General features: G+C 37.8%; 1 protein-coding gene across 9 annotated transcripts in view; it reads left to right on the top strand.

Annotated features, from left to right (window-relative positions):
• The window catches only part of KMT2E (lysine methyltransferase 2E (inactive)), a 72099-nt gene that overhangs the window by 37717 nt on the left and 12325 nt on the right, over positions 1-22057 (top strand). For all 9 annotated transcript variants that reach the window (XM_084510397.1, XM_084510391.1, XM_084510392.1 and 6 more), the window contains 13 exons: positions 600-730; positions 1789-1906; positions 2059-2168; positions 3085-3346; positions 5354-5452; positions 11816-11980; positions 12811-13119; positions 15187-15441; positions 15615-15759; positions 16504-16757; positions 16895-16951; positions 18457-19020; positions 21362-21660. In XM_084510397.1, the coding sequence (XP_084366523.1) occupies positions 600-730; positions 1789-1906; positions 2059-2168; positions 3085-3346; positions 5354-5452; positions 11816-11980; positions 12811-13119; positions 15187-15441; positions 15615-15759; positions 16504-16757; positions 16895-16951; positions 18457-19020; positions 21362-21660 (2768 nt within the window). The remainder of the gene's footprint in view (positions 1-599; positions 731-1788; positions 1907-2058; positions 2169-3084; positions 3347-5353; positions 5453-11815; positions 11981-12810; positions 13120-15186; positions 15442-15614; positions 15760-16503; positions 16758-16894; positions 16952-18456; positions 19021-21361; positions 21661-22057) is intronic.

Genomic DNA, 22057 nt, shown 5'->3' with positions numbered 1-22057 from the left:
GCTTACAGAGCCTTTTGCCTACATAGAGGCTACTTCCTTTTTGATTGACGGTGACAGTTTTGAGAGTTCACTAATTGTCAGGGTATGTATTGGTTTTTAATTAAAAGACATCCTTCCATCTAAAGATACGGAAATAAGAAATTTGCAAACTTTCTCAGGTTTCTTTTTTATTATTTTGATATTTTCCTGTTCTGTTTTTTCCTTGAATGAATCATGGATGTCCTTGTATGTTTGCATGTTCTGTTTTGTTTGAAGGAATTGAAGCCTTTTGAAAGCATTATGCAAATGAATGCAGCAATTCAACATGTGCTGACAGTTAAATGTACTGTGGGATAAAATACGTGAATTGTGAGAACATCTGTATGCTGCGATTTAGCTGTACTAGAATACAAGGCTAAGGCGTTTTTTGAATTTAAGTTCTTAACTAGTTGCATTGGTATGGGAACAGGACTGCTTGATCAAATTAGTCTGGAGGTTTAATTACAACAAAATTTTCAGTTCATATAGCAGTGTTCAGTGGTTGTGGAAGTATGATCTGCTGTTAATAATTTTCCACCCATTTTTGCCATTATTTCATAAATTAACTTCTGTCTTTATAGAGTTACATGCAAAAAAACAAGAAAATTTTAAAAGCTGCCAAAGACTTGCCTCCTGATGCACTTATTATTGAATACAGAGGAAAGTTCATGCTGAGAGAACAATTTGAAGCTAATGGATATTTCTTTAAAAGGTTTGTTTATTTCAAATATGTTATAATAAGGTAACTATTAAATGCTCTTTTGCCAAACTTGTGCCTAAGATACAAGTGGGTCTTGATTACCAGTGGTGCCTTGCATTTACTTGTTGTCTGATTAAAAATAATTGCAGCTGGTATCTGGTGTCCTCCCCACTCTCCTGGATATCATTATAGCTCTCTTCAGGAAATAGTTTCTTCCTTCTTTGTTCTTACCTGGCTAAAGGATTCCTGCGTTCTCAATTATGTAGATGTGCACCTTAACCCAGGGATTGACAGGTCTTGCCATCCTAAAATAATTAGCAAAGTAGTGGTAAAGACTTTTTTTTTTTTTTGAGAGAAAGATCTTAATTCTATAAGGCTAAGAACAGAATTGAACACAAGTCAACATGGGCTTATTAACTGCCGTGGTTCTCTAGTTGGTGGGTTACTGAGTAATGCTGCGTGGCTGCTTCCTGCAAATCATTGTCAGTGCTGCCATTAAATGCAGGGACACACTGACTTGGGACATCGCAAGACACTTGCTGGAGAAGTGAGTGTAGAGCTTTTGCTCAGTAAAGCCAGGAGGGTTCCCAGGCAACTGCAGTAGCAGCACTTAAAGTATGTCCTGGCAGAGTGTTGAGATGCCCAGTTCCTTCAAGAAGGCTGGGTGCTAATGGCACTGCAAGAACTAGGCAGGGGTGGGGTGGTGGATTTTTTTTTTGGAGGTGATTGTCTGAGGCAACTGCATTTCTACTGGAGTTTCATTTTATAGTTAGTTACAAGAAAAGCTTAAGGAAGATTTAGAATCTTTACCTTGTCTTTTCCATGTTTAGCGTTTGTTTCTCATTTTAAATCCCATGCAGAAGAATTGCATTTAGGGCTGTGACTCAAACTTTCAGTATTCTGAAAATACATTTGGAGAACATGAAGCTTCAAATACAAATGAGTCATTCTCAGATAAGCCCTCAAATTCAGTGTGTCTTGCCAACGCTATTTCACATTAGTTAATTTTGTATCAAATAGGCTGTATTTAGAATTTTTAAAAATGGTCTGGTTTTCTTTTATTTTTTTAGGCCATACCCATTTGTTTTGTTTTATTCCAAATTCCATGGGCTAGAAATGTGTGTCGATGCAAGGACTTTTGGAAATGAAGCTCGATTCATCAGGCGTTCATGTACACCAAATGCAGAGGTGAGAATATACATGAAATTAAGTTAGGTTTATTTACTTACATGTCCCCTTCCCCTTGATTTTTTCCAACTAATAATTTGAGCACTTTCTGCAATTTCTATACAACAACAATAAATCTTCATTACACTAAAATGATGTTCTCTTTTACATAGGTGAGGCATGTAATTGAAGATGGAACGATTCATCTTTATATTTACTCCATCCATAACATTCCAAAGGGAGCAGAGATTACAATAGCATTTGATTTTGATTATGGAAATTGGTAAGTATTTGAGCACGCTGTTCATTAAATAACATTTAATGCCTGTTAAGTTGTGATGCATTCAGGGTGACCTTGATTTTTGTATCGTTCACTTCTTTGCGTGCATTAATAATGCAGTGCTCATTGAGTATTTATGTTTGCAGTGAATAGGGTATGTTTAGGCAGGGTTTCTTTTATATTTTTATTACTGAATATCTGTTGCTAATTTTAGCAATATTGTAGTTACCTATTGGTAATGCAGATAACATGCAAACTCGGGTGAATATGAACAAACATGGACTATGAAAACTTCTCTCTATATAGGTGCCCCATAATGTGGGGAGAGTAGAAAAAATGTAGAACTACACAGTGATGCCGTATTTCAGAGTGGCTCTGTAGTGTAACATTGGGAAGATGGTGTCTGGAATTGAGCTATAAATAGTTGATTAAGAATGTTCAAAAATACTGCATGCTTAGTGCCTTAAATTCTATACTATAATACACGTTTTTCTGAATATAACTGCTGCTCCTTTTATTATCTGGGGAAAACTGTAGTAAACTGCCGTTATTTGTAAGAATTCCTTTGAAATGATAAAGGAAACTATCGCTTAAATTCTGTTTACATACAAAAGAGCTGTTATTTAGTCACCTCTTTGAAATCTGATGGCAAAACAAGGCTTTTGAGACCCATATGGGCCTTATTATAAAGTAAGGTGTGTCATCTTGTAATGATTTCTCTCTGCTAGTAGGAAGTGTTCTAGAGCACTGGCCCATTGTGCAGGAACATCTAAGCTGACACAAGCTCAAAAACTGAAGCACTGAAGAGTCTAATTCTATATGTGAAAATTATCAGCTTAAATATTAGTTACAGGTTTTTTTAATCTTATTGCTGTACAGCCTAATCAAAATATTCTTTCTTGGATTTATCTACTTCTAGTAAATACAAAGTGGACTGTGCTTGCCTCAAAGAAAATCCTGAATGTCCAGTTCTCAGACGCTCTGAGCCTACTGAAAACATCAATACTGGATATGAAACCAGAAGGAAAAAGGGAAAGAAAGAGAAAGATGTTTCAAGAGAAAAAGAGACTCAAAATCAGAACATCACGTTGGACTGTGAAGGAGGAGCCACCAAAATGAAAATCACAGATAATAAGCAGAGGAAGCTCTCTCCCCTCAGGCTCTCCATTTCTAATAATCAGGTATTGACACAGAAACGATTAGGAAGCAAAGCTTTTAAACACAAATGCTCTAAAACTGTGTAGTTACTAAAATTATTTTAATAAGTCACTGAAAAAGGGATATGTGGATTTATCAAAAACCAAAATGGTGCATAAGCTGTTAAGGTCTTTTACGTTATTCCCAGTTTTACTTAGTTTGATTGGATTTAAATATTTTGGTTCCCTTACCAGTTTTAATTAGACTTTTTTTTCCTCTAAATTTCTTTGTGGGTCTCTGATGCAAAAGCCTCATGTCATGCTTTCAGGAGCTCCCAGACAGTCATGAAATGTAGATAACCAAAAAGCCACATTACTCAGAAGTGTAATATATTAAACATAACAATAAATAACACTGCTCCTGTAACAAATAAAACTTCAGCCCAGCATATTGAGCGTTGGCTGCAGCTGTCTTGTAACTTGGTAAGGAATTTAAGTAGAGTTTGGAGAGATGGGAGGAAGAAGATATTTTCTGAAGTTAGTGTGGTGAAACTACTTGCTAATACCATGGTAGTCAATTGTTAGATCTGTCTTTTTTAATGTCAGTATGAAAGAACTAATGAGAGAGAGATCCATGAAATTAATTATTAACCTAGCTTTGCAGAGCAGCTGTTAAAGAAGTATTTCACGAGAGGATTGTTACCTTGGTAACTATCTCTGTTGTAGGGAAAATACAATTTAAACTTTCTTTGAATGTGGTGGCTTGTGATGATGATTTAAGGGGAGAGGGAGAGAGTTTTTGTTCTGGGAGGAGAGATTTTTGAGTTTTTCATCTTTTAGTGTCACTAGGAGCAAAGGAAATTCAGGGAAAAAGAGCATATTTGACATCTCCCTCCCCCAGTTTTCATAAGATGATCAAATTGTTCCGTGGTTTTAGTAGCTATGTTGCTTTAAAGTGCTTGGAAGTCCAGAAGGCATGGCATGTGACTGTTAAAAGTGATCTGCAGAGGCAATATTTAAACTTTACAATCTTACATGACTTTTTGTTGCTTTTTAACTGGTATTTGGAACCTTCTCCTGGGCTTTTAGCATAGTGTACAGTGCTTTGGCAGAGCAGTCACAGGAGAACTCAGTGTTTTTTCCAAACTGAACCTAACAATAAGAATTAAAGAATTAATAAGAATTGTGAGGAGAATAAAGCTGTTAAACTATGTATATAAATATAGAGGCCCAGTTAGTCAATTGATAACCTTCTTTTCTGTGACAAAATATATAACATTAAGGTAAAAGAAAGGATATGGGGAAATGTGCTTTAAAGATAAATGCTAAGGAGTTCTGTTTAGTCACCTAACCAAAAGGTAAAATTGCACGTAGGGCTAACAAACTTAACCCTCAAACCTACCCTTTTGTGTTCTTTTCTTAAACCAAATGACCATTATTAGTTAGTTAAATTTTGTTTCTGTGTGGCATGGCACCGTTATTAAACTACAGTGAGATTGTAAACAGAAAATATCACTTCAATGAAATACACTCTGGAGCTGAGAAGAAATTCCATATAATAGTATGTTAACTTCTCCCTTTGACATGACAACATTCATTGTACGTCATTATAATGCCTTTTTTTTTCCAACGGATGTATAATGTAAAGCTCCTAATTTTTTAACTTGTTAAGAAGTGGCTAGATCAGTGGCCAGTGTTAGTGCCCAAGTTTCTGTTGGACTGCAGGTTTAATTCTCATAATCTGAGGGGGGCTGGGGGTGGGTGGGTGGCTGGGGATGGGACCCCAAAACTTCAGTAAGATCAGTATACTTAAGAAAAAAGATACAGATGTGTCTAAGCTCAGATTGAAAAAGATCTAGCCAAGTGGTTATATTTACAGGTTTATGCAAAGGTACAAGTGGATGTCAGCTTTTTTACATTTTACCTTGATATATTGGCTTGGTTACTTTTGAAGTAGTGATCTGAGGATTCTTAGTTCTGTGTAGCTTTTAGTATTCCCTAGTTTGCAGGAGGTAGTGGAGCTTCTGTAAAGCAGTCATTTCCATCTTTCAGGAGCCAGATTTTATTGATGATATAGAAGAAAAAACTCCCATTAGCAATGAAGTAGAAATGGAATCAGAGGAGCAGATTGCAGAAAGGAAAAGGAAGATGGTAAGTTGGGAAGCAAGTAGCTGCCTAAAGTTGTCACTAAGGCTTAGTGACACCTGCTCTTCCCATGCTAATTGCTGCCTTTCTGTAGGCGTTTAGAGTCTGAGTATATGTGAAGTCAGATCCTTACATGATCTTCAACTTCAAATGCAAGGCTTGCTATTTAAGTGAGAGCATTTCATCTGGCTTGATCATCGCTTTCTGACAAAAAAATCTGCTTTTATCTTCAAATGTATATAACTTGCTATCGCTTTAAAAAAAAAGATGTGTGTAGAAATCAAGTAGAATTGATTTTCTTCACTCCTTATTATTGTACATTATTTTTAATGGCTGTTTTATAGATGGCATTAACTTTTTTTGAGTTCCCAACTTATAAAGCCTCAGAAATCCTAATTTTCAGAAGTTGGTATAGAACAGTTTTATGAACACTGATATTATAAAATGTGGTTTTGTGTTGGGCATTCAAAATGTGAGATGCTTCAAATAGATTAAATCAAAATCTTGACCAAGATTTATAACGCAATACTAGTACTTGGAACGTTCTAAATGCTATCATTTTATTGTCTATGCTCACTTTTTGTATACATATTTTTATTTGGAAAAACTTCTTATTCTAACACTTCACTGTTCGTGACTTTTAAATGTTCTACTTGTAACCAGTCTTCTGAACAGACTTACCTTGGTTCTTTGTACAAGAGCATATCTAGATTTGTGCAACTTTTGCACACGCATTAACTTAGTAGGGAGAGAGATGAAGTCTTTCAGAAGTATGGTTCAAGACTTCTAACTTGCACCTGTTCAAATGTCAGAACCAACTATTTTCTTGGCCATGAGTTGTTGTAAAGACAATTTATCACTTTATAAATACTGCACATTGATTCAATTCTGAATGCTGCTTCGCGTGTCTCAGGTAGGTTATCTTCTTTGCAAGTTCTCTTTGTGTATATTTCATTTTCTTTTTAACTTCCTTAACTTCCAAGTCAAACACTGCTAACGGCAATAACTCAGCACGAGTTTGGCAAGAACTTATTGCTAAATCCACCAAATGTAAAGAGAAGATTCTGATACTTCCCTCCCCACCCTATTTAAAAAAAAAAAAAAAAGGCAGCCAACTCTGGGGGCTGTGCTCTGGTGGTAAAATATGAAGAAACGTACCTTTCGTCTTCTCTTTAAGAACTGGGTGTTTGTAGTGGTAATACTGTCACCCTGTATTAAAAGGAAAGCATCATATTCTCACATTTTTGTGTAACTATGTGTGCCTGTGCTCAGATGTGTGTTAACGTGGAAAACCACCTGCAATTAAGTACATAGACTTAGATGAGTTGCTGTTCTTTCTAGACACTTCACAGTTCTTGCTTACTGTCCTGTTATTTTTGATACAGTTGTACCTGAATTGCAGGGCCCTGGGTGATTATTAGGCTCGTCAGGAGAGCTAAAAATTGCAGAGGGGAAACATGGTCAACATTGTTTCATGTTGTAATTTGTTAAACGAATGCATGTTAAATAATGATCTCATTCTTTTATCTTTTCTGACCTAAAGCTAAACACCATGTAGTAGCACAGAAGGATAAATAAGAAAGGGAACTGGTTTTAGGGAGGAGAAAGTAATTCAGAGGCATAGTGAATGGATGTTGTACGTGGCGAGTTGGAGGTTGGTGGGGGAGGAATGTGGAAACAAAGATGAACGTTTAACATCTTTCTGCTGTTGAATCGACAGTCTAGGAAATGTTATATTAAAACAAAGGGAAGTTGGCCTTCAACTTAAGGTTGGCCATGCTGCCTGCTGCCTTACTCCTCCACCTCCCCCATCTTCCCTATCAGGTTATTTACGGTACACACAGGGTGCAATAAGGATATTATCCTTTCACTTCCCTTGAAGTTAGTCTTGTTTTTGTTTTCGTTTTCATATACTTAAGAACTGAAAAGTAAGTCATTACACCTTCTATCTCTTCTTTATCTTACTGTCACTCTTCACTGTTTTCTAGTTTCTCAACTTCTTCGTTCTAGCATCTTCTCTGTTGGTGAATTTTAACTTGAATAGTATTCAGTTTGATCCAGAGACTGTACGCCATTATGTAATTCCTTTATCTCTGTTGTATTTATCTCATATCATGCTGTGTTTAGTACAACACTGTTTTGTCATTGAATTAGTGTTTGCTTTTTATTCTCTCCTGGATTTAGTGTATGATTACCTGCCAAGAGCTATTTTATGCATAAAGACTTGAAATGACATTTAAAGTACTTTTTGTCTGCAGCTTAAGGCAATTGCTGCTGTGGCATCTTTCCTCTTGGTACGATCACAAGATCAGCATTTCAGTTGTCTGCCATTATTCAATGTTGCTCATACCAGATGTCCTTTCAACACATTTAGGACAAGTGTTCATCTTAATGTGCTTTTAATTACTTGGTACATTCAGAAGGATATTTCATCAGGTCTGTAGACATCCATCTTTGATTTTGATATCTGAAAGTTATTAGACTAATTATTTCTTCAGCATTATTTTAAGATTCAAAATGACAGGGACAGTTTTGTTCTATTTGCTGAGCTGTCAGCATTATTTTAAAGCTTTTCTCTAGAGTTTTTCTGACGGTTGACCATTGCACCTATTTTTTCAGTAGTCTAATTGGATGATGTGCCATCGAAGTGGCAGGTAGCTCATCTGCTTTATGTAATGGCACTGCAGGTAACTGCAGTCTTTTTCAAATCCAACCAGGTACTGCTAGAGTGCAATTAGATAATATTTTTGGTGAAGTGAAAACATAGATGGTGAGAAAATGAATTATTCACACTAGAGAGGAATCATTGATACTTAGCATTAGCATGAGCCAGCTAGTTTTGGCCTTGAATTCCTGCTTGGAAGGCTTTATGCTCCTGCTGTTCCGTGACCTGTTTACAGATTTTTGCCATTACTGGGTTTGTCTCTTGAATGCGTATTAATTTTGCAACTCAGTTCTTTTTCTTCATGAAAGCATCATCTTCTGGATCTTCTGAATAATTTGTATCAGTGTTGTAGAAAAGCTTCTGCTTTGTTTCCACGTTTCCATGACATTTTACTCGGCCCTCACAGCTGTTAGTTGTGAATGCGTGCAGTACTTACGCAGAAGGGAGTAACGCCAGGCACGGACGGGGACACGAGTGGCTGGAGAGCAGCTCTGCAGGAAGGGGTTTGGGGGTGCTGGTGGCAGCAGGCTCAGCATCAGCCACAGCACACCCTGGCAGCTAAGAGTTTGGGGTGCAATAAACACAGCACAGGCAGACAGTGATTGTCCTGCCACATTTATGGTTGGCACAGCCTCACCTTGAATATTTGATGTAGTTCTGGCCTTCATGATAAAAAAAAAAAAAGGACATTAAAGTCCTCGAAATCCTCTAGAGGAGGGCAGCAAAGCTTGTACAAGGGCAGGAAAGCACGGCCTGTGAGGAGGGGCTGGGGGCACTCAGAACAGGAGGCTGAGGGGCGGCCTCATTGCTCTCTGCAGCCTCCTGAGGAGGGGACGTGCAGAGGGAGGTGCCGGTCCCTGCTCCCAGTAACTGATGGCAGGACGTGAGGGAATGGCACAGAGCTGCACCAGGGGAGGTTCAGACTGGACGCCAGGAAAAATTCCTTCATTGTGAGGGTGACCGAACACCAGAACAGGTTTTCTACAGAGGTGGCTGATGCCCCAAGTAAGTCAGTCTGTTGAAGTGATGTTGGGGTAACACACTTAATGTTTTCTGTAAGTAATGGCTAGCCTTGCAGTGGTCAGGCAGTTGGGCTTGATAAATTTTGAAGGTCCCTTCATGAAACTGCCAAAAACTGCAGTGGAACCTTTAAACTACAGTACAGCACACAACAAATAGCACACAAGAAGTGCCTGTGGGAAACGAGCAGTAATCACTTGTTTTTTGTTGTGTCTTCTTAAGTAAACTTCAGGCTGCTTTGTCGTATTTACCTCCTGCTAGTAGGGAGACATTACTGAGAGCAGCCCTGAGGGTGTTGGTGGATGGGAAGCTCAACATGAGCCATCAATGTGTGCTTGGAGCCCAGAAAGCCAACCGTGTCCTGGGCTGCATCACCAGAAGTGTGGCCAGCAGGGTGAGGGAGGGGATTGTGCCCCTCTGCTCTGCCCTCATGAGGCTCCTCCTGAGGCCCTGTGTTCAGCTCTGGGGCCTTCAGCACAAGAAAGACATGGAGGTATTAGAAGGAGTCCAGAGGAGGCCTTGAGGATGACCAGGGGGCTGGAGCACCTCTCCCATGAAGACAGGCTGAGGGAGTTGAGGTGTTCACCCTGGAGAAGAGAAGGCTCTGGGGAGACCTTACAGCGGCCTTCCAGTAAATAAAGGGGGCCTGAAGGAAACCTGGGGACTCTTTGTCAGGGGGTATAGGGATAGGACAAGGGGAAAGACTTTTAATTTAAAGACGAATAAATATCAGAAAGAAATTCTTTACTCTGAGGGTGGTGAGGCCCTGGCACAGGCTGCCCAGAGAAGCTGTGGCTGCCCCATCCCTGGAGGTGTCCAAGGCCAGGCTGGATGGGGCTTTGGGCAACCTGGGCTGGTGGGAGGTGTCCCTGCCCATGGCAGGGGTTGGAACTGGGTGGGCTTTAAGGTCCCTTCCAGCTCAAACCATTTTGTGATTCTGTGACATCCCTAACTCGAAATCATTAACCACGATTTTATTAACCTGAAAGGAAGATGAGTACCATGCTTAAAAATAAAATCAGGCTTTATCTTTATTTTGGGTAAGTGTAGCAAACCATTATTAACTAATCATTTACTAATTTATGAAAACTGTGGTCAGATGTTACCAGTTATTTTTGTTTCAGTACTGAAACTTTTTTTTTTTTCACTGAAATTGCAGATATGTTCTCTTAAATTACTGTTTCATTTCTTCTTTATTTATATTCTCTGGGTGTGTCAGCTCTTCTGATGCTCTCCTTTCCTCAGATAATTATATAGTGTTTGTTATTTTTCCTTAAGGTAGGGTGATGATAATTTGGTCAATGACAGACTTCTCAAGTTAGATTCCTTTTTCTAAAACATTGCAAACAGTATACTTGCATTGTGACCTATGGAAACCAAATTGTATTTAATTAGGATAACAGATCAGATTAAACAGAACTTCTAAATTAATTTCAAGGTGGCACCAAGACTGCACCTACCCAGGCCTTACAGAAGTTTAGGGGGAGGGATTTATATTCCTTTTGGTCAGTACTTCCACAATTGTCACTAGCAAAATTAGTAAGACCTGTGTTTTTAACTCTACCTGACATCAGAAAGTAAAATCTCTTCACGTTAATAATTTGCATTTTAATGTGAAATCTGAAGAATGACAGCATGAGCTCTAGTTTTAACATACTGCAGTGTCTTGTCATGCTTTTGAGGAGCAATACTCAGCGAGCACTGTTGGACACGCTGCCTTTGGTCCAGAGAACATACTGGCTTTTTTTTGTTTGTTTTTGGGCGCTTTACTTTGGTATTCTTACTGAAGTAAAACCGTATGGAACCACATTACAGTGTGGTTGCTGTAGTAGTTACAGATGTAATTACTGTTGTCTCCATCATGAAGATTTCAAATAATGCAAGCTTGCATGTGTTTTACCATTCAAACAAAGGCAAGCTCAGTGGCAAAAACAAAATTGTTCCTCATCCGCTCAAATGAGCAATGTACTTGCAGGTGTTTTCTTTGATGCAAACACATTGCACTGTTGTTGAGCTTCTGGCATTGAAAATAAATAAAGCTTGTAATAGAAGCCCTCAATTCTGCGGCATCTGTGCTGTCTTAAGCAGAGCTCGGTGCAGGTAGGGAGCTACCTCTTTAATAGGACTAGACTTCAAGTACTGATCCACAGAAAATGTAACCTCTGTGGGTGACCCAATGTTATCTTACTTCAAATCAGTAATTGTTGGATGCTGGTTGCATGTTTTGATATACTTCATGGCATATTGGAAAATTGAGTCAGAGGATAATGAAGCTTTTTTTTTTGTGGTACTTCTGTGTATATAGTAAAATTTCATGGTTTTGGTCATGAGCTTTTCATTGCATTTTAAATATTACATGGGATAGTAAGTAACCCAGTGATGTGTGTTCTTATGTTTATAGGCCAGCGATATACCAGTAAATGTCTGTTTAGTAAGTTCTTTAATCTAAAGCAGGACCCTCTCTTCTTGTTTGTCACGGTTGATGAGAATGCAAGCCTTTCTTCAGAAATCTGCAGTAATTGCAGTCATTCTAACTTCTCCCTGTCCTCTGAGCTTTGCTGAAAGTGATCTGCATGTCAACGTACACTGTACATGCTCTGAAGCACTTTAAAAAAAACTTCACAGTATTTACAGATGCGAAAGATTGACTGAAATTTGATGATGATTGTTATTATATCCATCAGACAAGAGAAGAACGGAAAATGGAAGCTATCCTGCAAGCTTTTGCCAGACTAGAAAAAAGAGAAAAAAGAAGAGAACAGGCTTTGGAAAGGATCAGCACAGCAAAAACTGAAGTTAAATCAGAATGCAAGGAAGCACAGATACTCAATGACACCGAGTTTATTCAGGTATTTACCTGGAACTTTATTTTCAAGCTGGCTTTTTAAAAGGTGATGTTGATCAGTTTGGATGTCGATTTACACATTAAGATGTATAAAACTCTCTTAATCACCTGCACTCAAACACATTTGACCAAAATCTGGATAGTACTTCGAGATGCTCATTTTGATGCTCATTTTATGCATAGGAGTTGCTTTTATTTAGGCACCCTCCATAACCAGCAGAGAAAGCCTTGCTTCTCTAGTGTGTTATTCAGAACAGGTTGTAGTCTTTTCTTTCAAAGTAGTTATTAAGGCTTAGTTTGTTCTGAATTCTTCTTACATCTTAATGTATCATAAACATTTTTTAAGTCAATTGTTGCTGGATGCTAGTTCTCCTTTGCAAATAATCCCACAGATGCTCAGTTTGGGTTGTTTCCATGGATAGTATTTGTCAGCGTGCTGTTAAGTCCTTTATGGCAATTCTAAACACTCAGCAAACTGTAAGTTACAAAAAGGATATTGAGCTGAAAGACATCATAGTGTAAGCAGATGATTTCTAGCCTATAGATGAATGAATGTGGTATAGGAGTTTCTGTACAAACCTGCAGTGATCTGACTGGTGACTGGTCTGTGTGAATACTCTCCCAGTGATGCTTGGGAGGAAAGTATGGGAAACATGGTAATCTGCCTTGAAGTAGAGTAGAAATAGTAATTTTAAAGTGTTTAGCTCTAAAAAGAGAAATGAGAGGCTTTTTTGACATATAAAAAAGGAGGAACTGATAACATTTTATTTTAAGAATGATATGTAATTTTACATGTGTGTGAGATCCATCTACTAATTTTCTGTCTTGTACCAGGAACCAGCAAAAGAAGAAACTGCCACCAAGCCTACCCCAGCCAAGGTTAATAGAGCTAAACAGAGAAAAAGCTTTTCTCGGAGTAGAACTCACATTGGACAACAGCGTAGACGACACAGAACTGTGAGCATGTGTTCGGATATCCAGCCATCTTCTCCTGATGTGGAAGTAACTTCACAGCATAATGAAACTGAGAATGCTGCACTGGTAGCTGAGCCCGAAACAGAAACTGTTGTTACAGAAATGGTTACTGAAACAGAAGCTCCAGCACTTAATAAATGCCCTACTAAGTATCCTAAAACAAAGAAGGTAAGTCTCTTGAGGGTGGGGAGGAGGGGATGGACTTTGAACAGAGGTTTATAAAAAGTATAGACAGCTACATTTATATCATAGCTATATATGGATTAAAAAAAAAAAAAAAAGCCTTTCTTCTTTAAAAATTACCATTACCTGGCCACTCACTGGTAATAAATTGAGCTTTTAAAGTTGAGTTACATCTATTAGAAGTAGAACCTCCTAATATTTAAGAGAATTCCAAAACACAGCTTACAGAATAATTATGGAACAAATGTTTTCTGGGGAAAGTGCGTTCTAAATAGACTGAAATTATATATATATAACTGAAACGTAATTAAAACTGTTAATTGCAGGTGGGGTGTGTAGAATTAGCTTTCCTTCCTTTATTCATCATAGACTTTAGAACGTATTTCAGTGGCAGTGAACTAAACATCTTAAAATAATTAGTTTCCAGTACTTTTGAGGCATCTGTTCTGAAGTGAGTGGATTTGAATACTCAAAAGTTTACGTGGATATCTGGGAGGGAAGTATTCATAACTCTCTTTAGTGCTTTGTTTCAAATGATTTTTTTTATTGCAATGCGTTGCACACAGTTTGAAGAAATGTTGCACTATTTAAAGGCACTTAAAAACATCTGAAAACTGCAGGAGTGATTAAAACATTCTGCTCTAAAATTCTGCAGATGGCATTAAAGTTTTATGGTTTTCTCTGGCATTCTTATGAGTTATTCTGAATGTTTTACTGGGGAGGAAATGGGGGCAGCGGAAGCAGAGGAAGAAACTTCTTGTTGATGAACAGTAACAATTGCTAGGTGACTTTAATTAAATCCACAAATAGATAAATACATGCAAAGTTCACATATCTGGTGCAAGAGTATTAATTACATCGCTACTAAATTCTTGTCAGAGAGGAGCCTGGAATCTCCTCTTTTGTGTGCTACAAAAAAGCAGAAGTCGTCTCAATTTTACTGTAGTTTTTTCCTGTTCCATGTTTTTAAAGGTAGATACCTGGTTGTATTTTACCCAGTATATCTTAAGTAAGGAGAAAGTCCTGATTTGAAACTAAATAGGTTTGTTTAAAAAAACAACTTAGTGCTTTGACAGATTATCATAGCATTTAAAATGATATTAATAATTAATGTGCTATTTTTGCATGTCTTTAGCTTTGCTTACCTCTGTAAAAATTGGGAAATTAGTTCTCTGTAAAAGATATAAGAAATGATAACAGTAAGAAAAAATAGTGGATGAAGTCTTTCAAGAAAATCAAGATGTTGCGTTCCACACTGAATTTTTTTCAAGCTGTTACAGTGCAGTGAATGCTGGTATTTTTATTTCTTGTGTAAATCTTTTGTAAGAAGTATCCTTGTCTTCTAGTAATGCTCAAAAAAAATATCTGAGAACTATTTTGCAACTTAGAAGGCAGTTTTATTCTATACTGTACATTGCAGCAGATGAGTAAAGCTGCGTGTTTTGAAACGAAGAATGTTGGTCTGAATCTCTTGGGTATTTAATTCAAAGACCTGTATACTTACTAGAGTTCAATTGTTTTATTTCTGGTACCCTATTAAAAGGAACTAAAACTACGCTTGTATGTCTTTCAGAAACACTGAACCAGATAGGAAAAAATAACCCTTTTTGGTAAATGTACTATAATTTAGCTACTATAAGGAAGAATGTTCAAGGCATCTGCCTGACATGTTGACTGAAGCAGAGTCCTGACAGCATGGAAGTCTGATAAGGAGTTTACTTCACTTTGTCTAATTAGCATGACAAAGTTTTTCGTGAGTTTAGGTGCTCAGGCTCAATTTTAAGTGTCTTGGAAGTATGTTCAGTGAAAGTTAAATATAAAAGAACTAAATGTTCTTCATTTACAGAAAAACAACAAAAGCTTCGTTATGTGGAGCAAATGTATAGTGCTCCCTTCCATTCTCCCAGTTATTTCAGCAAACTGTCTTCATATTCTTGCCCAGCTGTCTTCTGATTTGTGTAACAGATGACTAGATGAGTAATAAGACTAAAAACTTTCTGAAAGCCATTAATAGAAAACACTCATAAAACAATTTTTTTCCTCTTTGTTTAGCACTTGGTCAATGAATGGTTAAGTGAAAAAAGCGATAAGACGGGGAAGCCTGCAGACAGTGTTTCAGAACGGCCTCTGCGCATAACTACCGACCCTGAAGTTCTGGCTACTCAGCTGAATTCTCTACCAGGTCTCACGTACAGCCCACATGTATATTCTACTCCAAAGCACTATATTCGTTTTACTTCACCATTCCTTTCAGAAAAGAGGAGGAAAAAAGAACCCGTGGAAAACATTACTGGCTCTTGCAAGAAGGTAATGCTTCCCTTCATTATGGTTCCCCATGCCATAGTACTTCAAAATAAGTCTTTATTTGTTAGCATGAATTCAGGCCAAAAAAAAGCTGCTTGGCACTTGAATTGTAATACATTTTTGAAGTATATATCTTAAAGCTGTTAAATCACTGATTTCAATGTGTTTTATTAAAGCGTTGGTTGAAGCAAGCTTTGGAAGAAGAAAACTCATCAGTGATTGATAGATTCAGTTCACCATCACAGGAGAGATCTAGAAGTCCAGCCATCAATGGTGAAAATAAAAGCCCTCTATTACTGAACGACGGCTGTTCCTTAACAGGTGATGCTTTTATTAATACAGTACGTAAAAGTTATGTCAAAGTAGGTAAATGTGGAGGGCTGCAGTTTGTAAAGTGATGAGTTAATGAAAATTCCAGGGGCATTTACGCTGTTTCCTGATAGCTTGTCTTCTGGATGGTTGTTGGAAAGAAAGGCTTAGTTGCATAATAGCTGTTTTTATTTTCCCATTTTCTTTAAAGTATAATTGATGCAAAATCAGTAACAACCGTTTATCATAGTGAATCTGTACAGATGGTCACTGTCAACAAAAGACTAATGTTTTTGAATATAAACATCAAGAAGTTAGATGTTGTTCTGGATATTCATGCTATTAAATTCAGTGGCCCTCTTGCACCCAGCGGAAAAGTTGTATAATCTCAGGAATAACATAAAATGGGAACGTGCTAGAAACCATGCTACTGTGAGAATACGGAGCATATTAGATGATCCCTGTGTACAGAACTTGCATTTCCATTTCTTAGCTGAATAGTCTTAAAGATGCATAGAAAGACGTTTTTTGGACATGTAGGCAGTTCTTCCCAACATCCTTTGGGGAGGGGGAAGGGGACCAACACTTACTGATCTCTGTACGCTATTAAGTGTATTTTTCAGGAAGTCTACCTCTAAGAGAGATCTGTCAGCTTACTAATGTTTTAATGTGGAATTCATAATTTTATTGCATCAAGCATTTAACTGTAATTACTATATCTAGATCTCCTGTACCTTTTTTGTGATTTTAAAGCAGATCTAACAACACCGCTAAAAAAACGAAGACTGTATCAGCTGTTGGAGTCTGCATTCTCAGAAACGTCCACACCTACTCCTTCTCCATACGCCACACCAACTCACGCTGACATCACTGCCTCAGAGCCATCGCTGTTCGCTACTCCTCCGAGGGTAAAAACAGAAGATGAAACCTGTAGAAATGGTTACAAACCCATTTATTCACCAGTTACTCCTGTAACTCCATGTATCCATGGGAATACCATGCACTTTGAGGTGAGATTTATGATGGAGTTTGGTGTGATTAGATTTTTATTGTTTGGGTAAATCAACAGTTGTGCTCCTATTACAAGGGAGTGTGCCATGTTTCTCTAGACCAACAATTGACTTGCAATTTCTTCTTATTCATTTAGAATATTTCCTCACCTGACAGTTCCCCAGAAATAAAAAGGCGAGCTTACAGTCAAGAGGTAAGGATGTTTCCAAAAACTGCAAAACGTTTCTTGATTTCATCAAGAAACAATGCTTTTGGTAAATGCCTGCTACTGGCCATTGCATGTTTTGTGGGATTTTGCCTCCTTACAGGTTTTATTTGCCTATTATATATTTCCAGTTTTCTTCTTAAACTGGTGCTTTCCTCTTTTTTTTTTTTGTTTTTTTTTTACTGTCGCTTAAAAATCCTGGTGACTATTGTGGATGAGCAGTAAATACTGCAATTTACAGAAAAACAACACTTGTGCTTTTCAGGCTGTATTTAGGTTTACATTAACGTGTCCTCTTGTTACCAGCATCTCTTAAATGTTTTGGTTGAGCCTAATTATGCTTAGAGTGGGAAAAAAGGTAACAAATGTGTTTCATGTGGATTATTTGAGGTACAGCAGGTGCTGCTGGGGTGGGCCCGGATTGTTGCCGGATAAGGGTATGTTCCATTGCACGGGAACAAGTTGTGTTGGTGAACCACTAGAGGGCAACGTGATTCATAGATACCAGAACTTCCACAGGGATGCTTGCATCCAAAAGGAGAGTGACAAAGTTCCACAACAATACGGAATTCGAATTGTGTGATAACTACAAAATACACATAAATATGCTGAACCATAAACTTTATAGTGCCTAAAAGGAACAGGTAGAAGTAATCAGCAATAAAAATAATCAGCTGTTGATTTCTGGAGAACTTCACTTTCAGTGGATCTTGCAAAAGAATGGTCTAAATATTATTTCCTTTGGGCCAAGTGTGGATGTATGTATAAAGCTTACTTATTTTTAGGTCAAAATCTTAAATGTTGAAATACACAATTTTTCATGCAATCATAGCTGTTGATTGAATTTAGTATTTACTTCTAAACTGGTGTAATTGAATGAGTGTTTGTGACTCAAAAAGAAGAGTTTTACGTAATAACTTTGCATTGTAATGCAAATGATTTTAAAAGGGTTCACAAAAGCCTCAAAACAGGTTAGTTTAGAAAAGGTATTTCCAGCCATGGATATGTGCTGTTTTTTTCATGGCTAACAGAGTTTTAAGGAGTACAGAAGTCAGTTTCTGTAACTTCTCATTGTTTCCTCTGCCGAATACTGATTTTTAACATGGTCTTAAAATTCTAGTGTTTGGACGAGCTTCTCCCCTTGCCCCCACCAACTTTTTTTTTCTTTAAATGTGTTTACAAGGATCCCTTTTATTAAGTTAAGTAAGGCCTTTGTACCTAAGGACTTGTTGCTGTTGAAGCTTCTCTCCTTCCTCTGCCAGTAATAAGCAAAACCTGGTATTACAAGTTTATTTTGACTTTGGTTCATACATATTTCATTAAAATACTTTTATTGGTGGTAGTGGAAATAAGTGTCTGGCTACACAACTGTTTCTTAAACTCATGGTACTGCGAGGTCTTTAATCCCGTTTAAAGGCACAAATGAATGTTGGAATAGTTGTAATCATGTTGCAGTATGGAAAAAGAGCTGACTTGTTTTTTTCTTCATGCAGGGATATGACAGAGCATCAATTCTAGCACTGAATTCTTTCAGAAATTCCAACCTGCCAGAAATGGGTCTGCAAGAAATAAAGACTATTGGATATTCCAGTCCAAGGAATAGGACTGATGTCACTCGGCAGTGCACTGGCGAAATGGAATCTGTGTCAGACCTCCAGCTGGGACTCGAAGTTATTGAGCAAAGTGCACTGCATAAAAACCTGGAAGCCCCCACACATGATAGGACTGATTCAAACAGCCAATTAGAAACTGCTCATTGTGGACGGGGCACAATTTATTCTTCCTGGGTAAAAAGTCCCGACAGGACAGGTGTAAATTTCTCAATGAATTCTAATTTGAGGGACTTGACCCCTTCACACCAGTTGGAGGTAGGAGGTGGATTCAGAATAAGCGAGTCAAAGTGCCTGATTCAAGACGATGCTAGAGGCATGTTCATGGAAGCATCTGTTTTTTGTACTTCAGAAGATGGAATTGCATCTGGCTTTGGAAGGACTGTCAATAACGACAACTTGATGGATGGAAATTGCACACCCCAGAATCCTCCACAAAAGAAAAAGGTTATAATTTTAAGAATCGTTTGGTTTTTCTTACGTAGTCTGGTAATGACCTTTCTATAACAGAAAGAAACATACTAAAAAACAACAACAAAACAAAAACTGACAGCTAAACTTTTTTTTTTTTTTTTTTTTACTACACTGTAGGCATTATTCAGGAGAACTCATGAAGAGCAAAGTAATGTTGCATACATCTATTAGTAAATTCAATTTTTAAAAACAATATATACAAATTCACTTTTTTCTATTTTTAATGTTATTTCTTATGAGTCTTTAATGAAATGCTCAATAAATAATTGCTTTTCAGGTTTGAAAATAGTTGCTTGTGCCACCAAGTATTAAAACATTCCATTCTGTTAGAATACTACCAATTTTATCCTATACTGGGAACATCTTCTGTGAGTTACTATTGGAAGTCACACTAAGGTTTATGATACTAACCCTTGAAAATTCCAATTTTGATGTACTTAAGGTATCTTGGTTTTGCTGCTATGACCACACAAGTCCATAGTTAAAAGAAATCTTTTTTGGCTTGATTTCTTTTTTATAAAACACTTTGTTTGGAAGATAAGCACAGTATAAACTTGCTACTCTTCTCAAACAGCCCCTGTAGGTAAGTTCTTTGGTCATGGTCAGCTGGAACCAAAACTGGAGGTCAGCCTGCATAAATGTCTTGACCCTGTTGTCAGGTCTTCTCTTTGCTCCTTGGCAATAGTTTCAAATGCAGAAGCTTATGCAGTTCTGCCTCATAATCTGACTGTAGAAATTAATGCGATTTATTTTCCTCATTAAAGTAATGGTCAGGGGACTAGAGGTGTATTTTCTGTGTGTATACACGTGTAGGTAACATGCACGCACAATGGGGTTTTGATTTTTTAGGTACCATCCTGCCTTCTTGCACTTGTCCCTTCCCTTGTGGCTCTGGGACAAACTGCAAGGGAATGCTTATGAGTGTACCTTCAGAAGTTTGCCATCAGATCTGCATTTTGTGTTTACCTGTCTTTATACTGAGATATAACTGAAATAAGGCCATAGCTTTGTTCTTACCTGGTCCTGAGTTGTGTGAGAGGCTTTCCCCTCTGCCTTTCTTCTGCTGCCCCCTCCCCCCAGTCCCCTTAGAATTCATGCGTAAAGGTCTCAGTTGAAGGCAACAGCCAGAAATAATTTGGTCTGTACCCCTGAAAGAATGGTTTTTAGGTTTTCCAGGGACAGACAAACAAATTTAACTACACTTTGCAGTCTAAAAGGAGGAAAAACAATTCTAATTTAAGGTGAGGGGAGAAATCCGGATTTCTGTAGGAGAATAATAATCAGAAGTCTTTTGCTAAGATCTGCTAAGACATGTGTGTTCTTACACAGTTGTTAAAAGAGGATGCCCCATATCGCAGTGTTTCTGTGGGTTTTGCTTCCTTTATTTTCTCTCAGCATTACACAAGTTCATCCTGTTTCAATATTGGACGTCATGGCCACGCTTCATAAAACTTGCCCTTTCTTAACATTTAAGCTTTGCCTAAAGCAGTCTTCTTCAAGGGATCCCAGTGATGTGGAAATAACATGAATTGTTTCAAAACAAGATCAGTTCTTGGCCTAAACTTTCTCTTAATAGTGTTTTGACTCTTCTGTACCCTGGCATACAGATGAGTTTTTAATAGATAGAAAATGTTTATATAGAATTGTGTGTGTGTATACACAAAAATATATGAACTATACGCATATGTACGTATAAAGTAGAACCGCCTGTCCCTTCCTGTGTCATTGGTTTTGGAAATAAACATTTTTACTTCAAATTTATCGTTGAAATACACTGAATCAGTGTTTTAGAGTGTGGTAAAGATACCAATTTAAAACAAATTGCAAAACAAATGTCATTCTAAGTCACAAATCCTTTATATTAAGAAAAAAAGCTCAGTATCTTTTGATCTATGCAGTGGAGTGAAGCAAAAGCTTGGTCTGTTTTTCACATGAGGTAGGCAGAGTGAGTGACTCAGACTCTTAAAATTGCCATTACTATATTGCTGTCCTCTTAGTAACGCCTGCAGTTCCAGGAGGGGCTGTGAAGTCCCTCATAGCTTCAACCAGCAGAAGGGCTTCAGCAGTGAACATTTTGCTGATTCATAAACTTCAGTGTCTTCAGAGGCAATATACGCGCCTCCGCTTGGCAGAAGCCTTACTTTGTGTCTTCTTTGATAGCCGTTACCAGCTCTGTAAATTCACTGCAACTGTGGTGAGATACTTTCAACTATGCCTGTCTTCTTTTAGAGCCAAGTAAATGGTATCTCACTGAAGGAATACATTTAACTGAAAATGCCAAGAAGGAAACAAACTTTTATTCTTTTTTCCATAGGTATCCTTATTAGAATACCGTAAGAGACAACGAGAAGCTAGAAAAAGTGGCTCAAAGACAGAAAACTTTCCACTTGTTACCGTATCTCCTCATGCAGCTGGTGGAGGAAGTATAAGTAGTAACAACGGTGCTAACGATGGGTACAACAACAGTGGTGAAAATGGGGAGCAAACAGAGAACGCTGCGACCCTACCTGCACCACTGCCAACTACTGTTTATAACGCAGCTCCAGAAGACGCTGGGAACAACTGTGCAATTAAGGAGACATCAAGTGAGAAGAGTGAGCCAGAGGTTCAGTGGTAAGTTACAAAACTGTAGGACAAAAGTCCTGCTGAATTATTTACTTAATTCTAAGTCTTGGATTTGAAGTATTTCCTTAATAAGCGTGCAGTTATGGATTACTGATCAGAAGCCCTTCTTTCAAACTAGTAAACAGTTGTCCTACCTCTTACCTCAGAAATACAGCAGATACCTCATGAAGATGAGAATATGGAAAGTTATCCATAAAATATTGCTCACCTTATTTTCAGTCTGCTTTGGTATCTTATTTTTCGAGAGCAAAAATAGCTGTTAGCTTGTACAAGCGAGATCACCTGGTTCTGTAGCCTGTAAATTGTATAAGTGCAGTTGTGAATATTTAGAAAATGAAACGGAGTAGGCATGCTGCTGCACAAGTCATGCTGTGTGCGCTTGCCA

Source organism: Aythya ferina, assembly GCF_964211825.1.
Source record: "Aythya ferina genome assembly, chromosome: 1".
In the NCBI taxonomy this organism is placed as follows: domain Eukaryota; kingdom Metazoa; phylum Chordata; class Aves; order Anseriformes; family Anatidae; genus Aythya; species Aythya ferina.
This window is presented reverse-complemented; position numbering and strand designations above follow the sequence as displayed.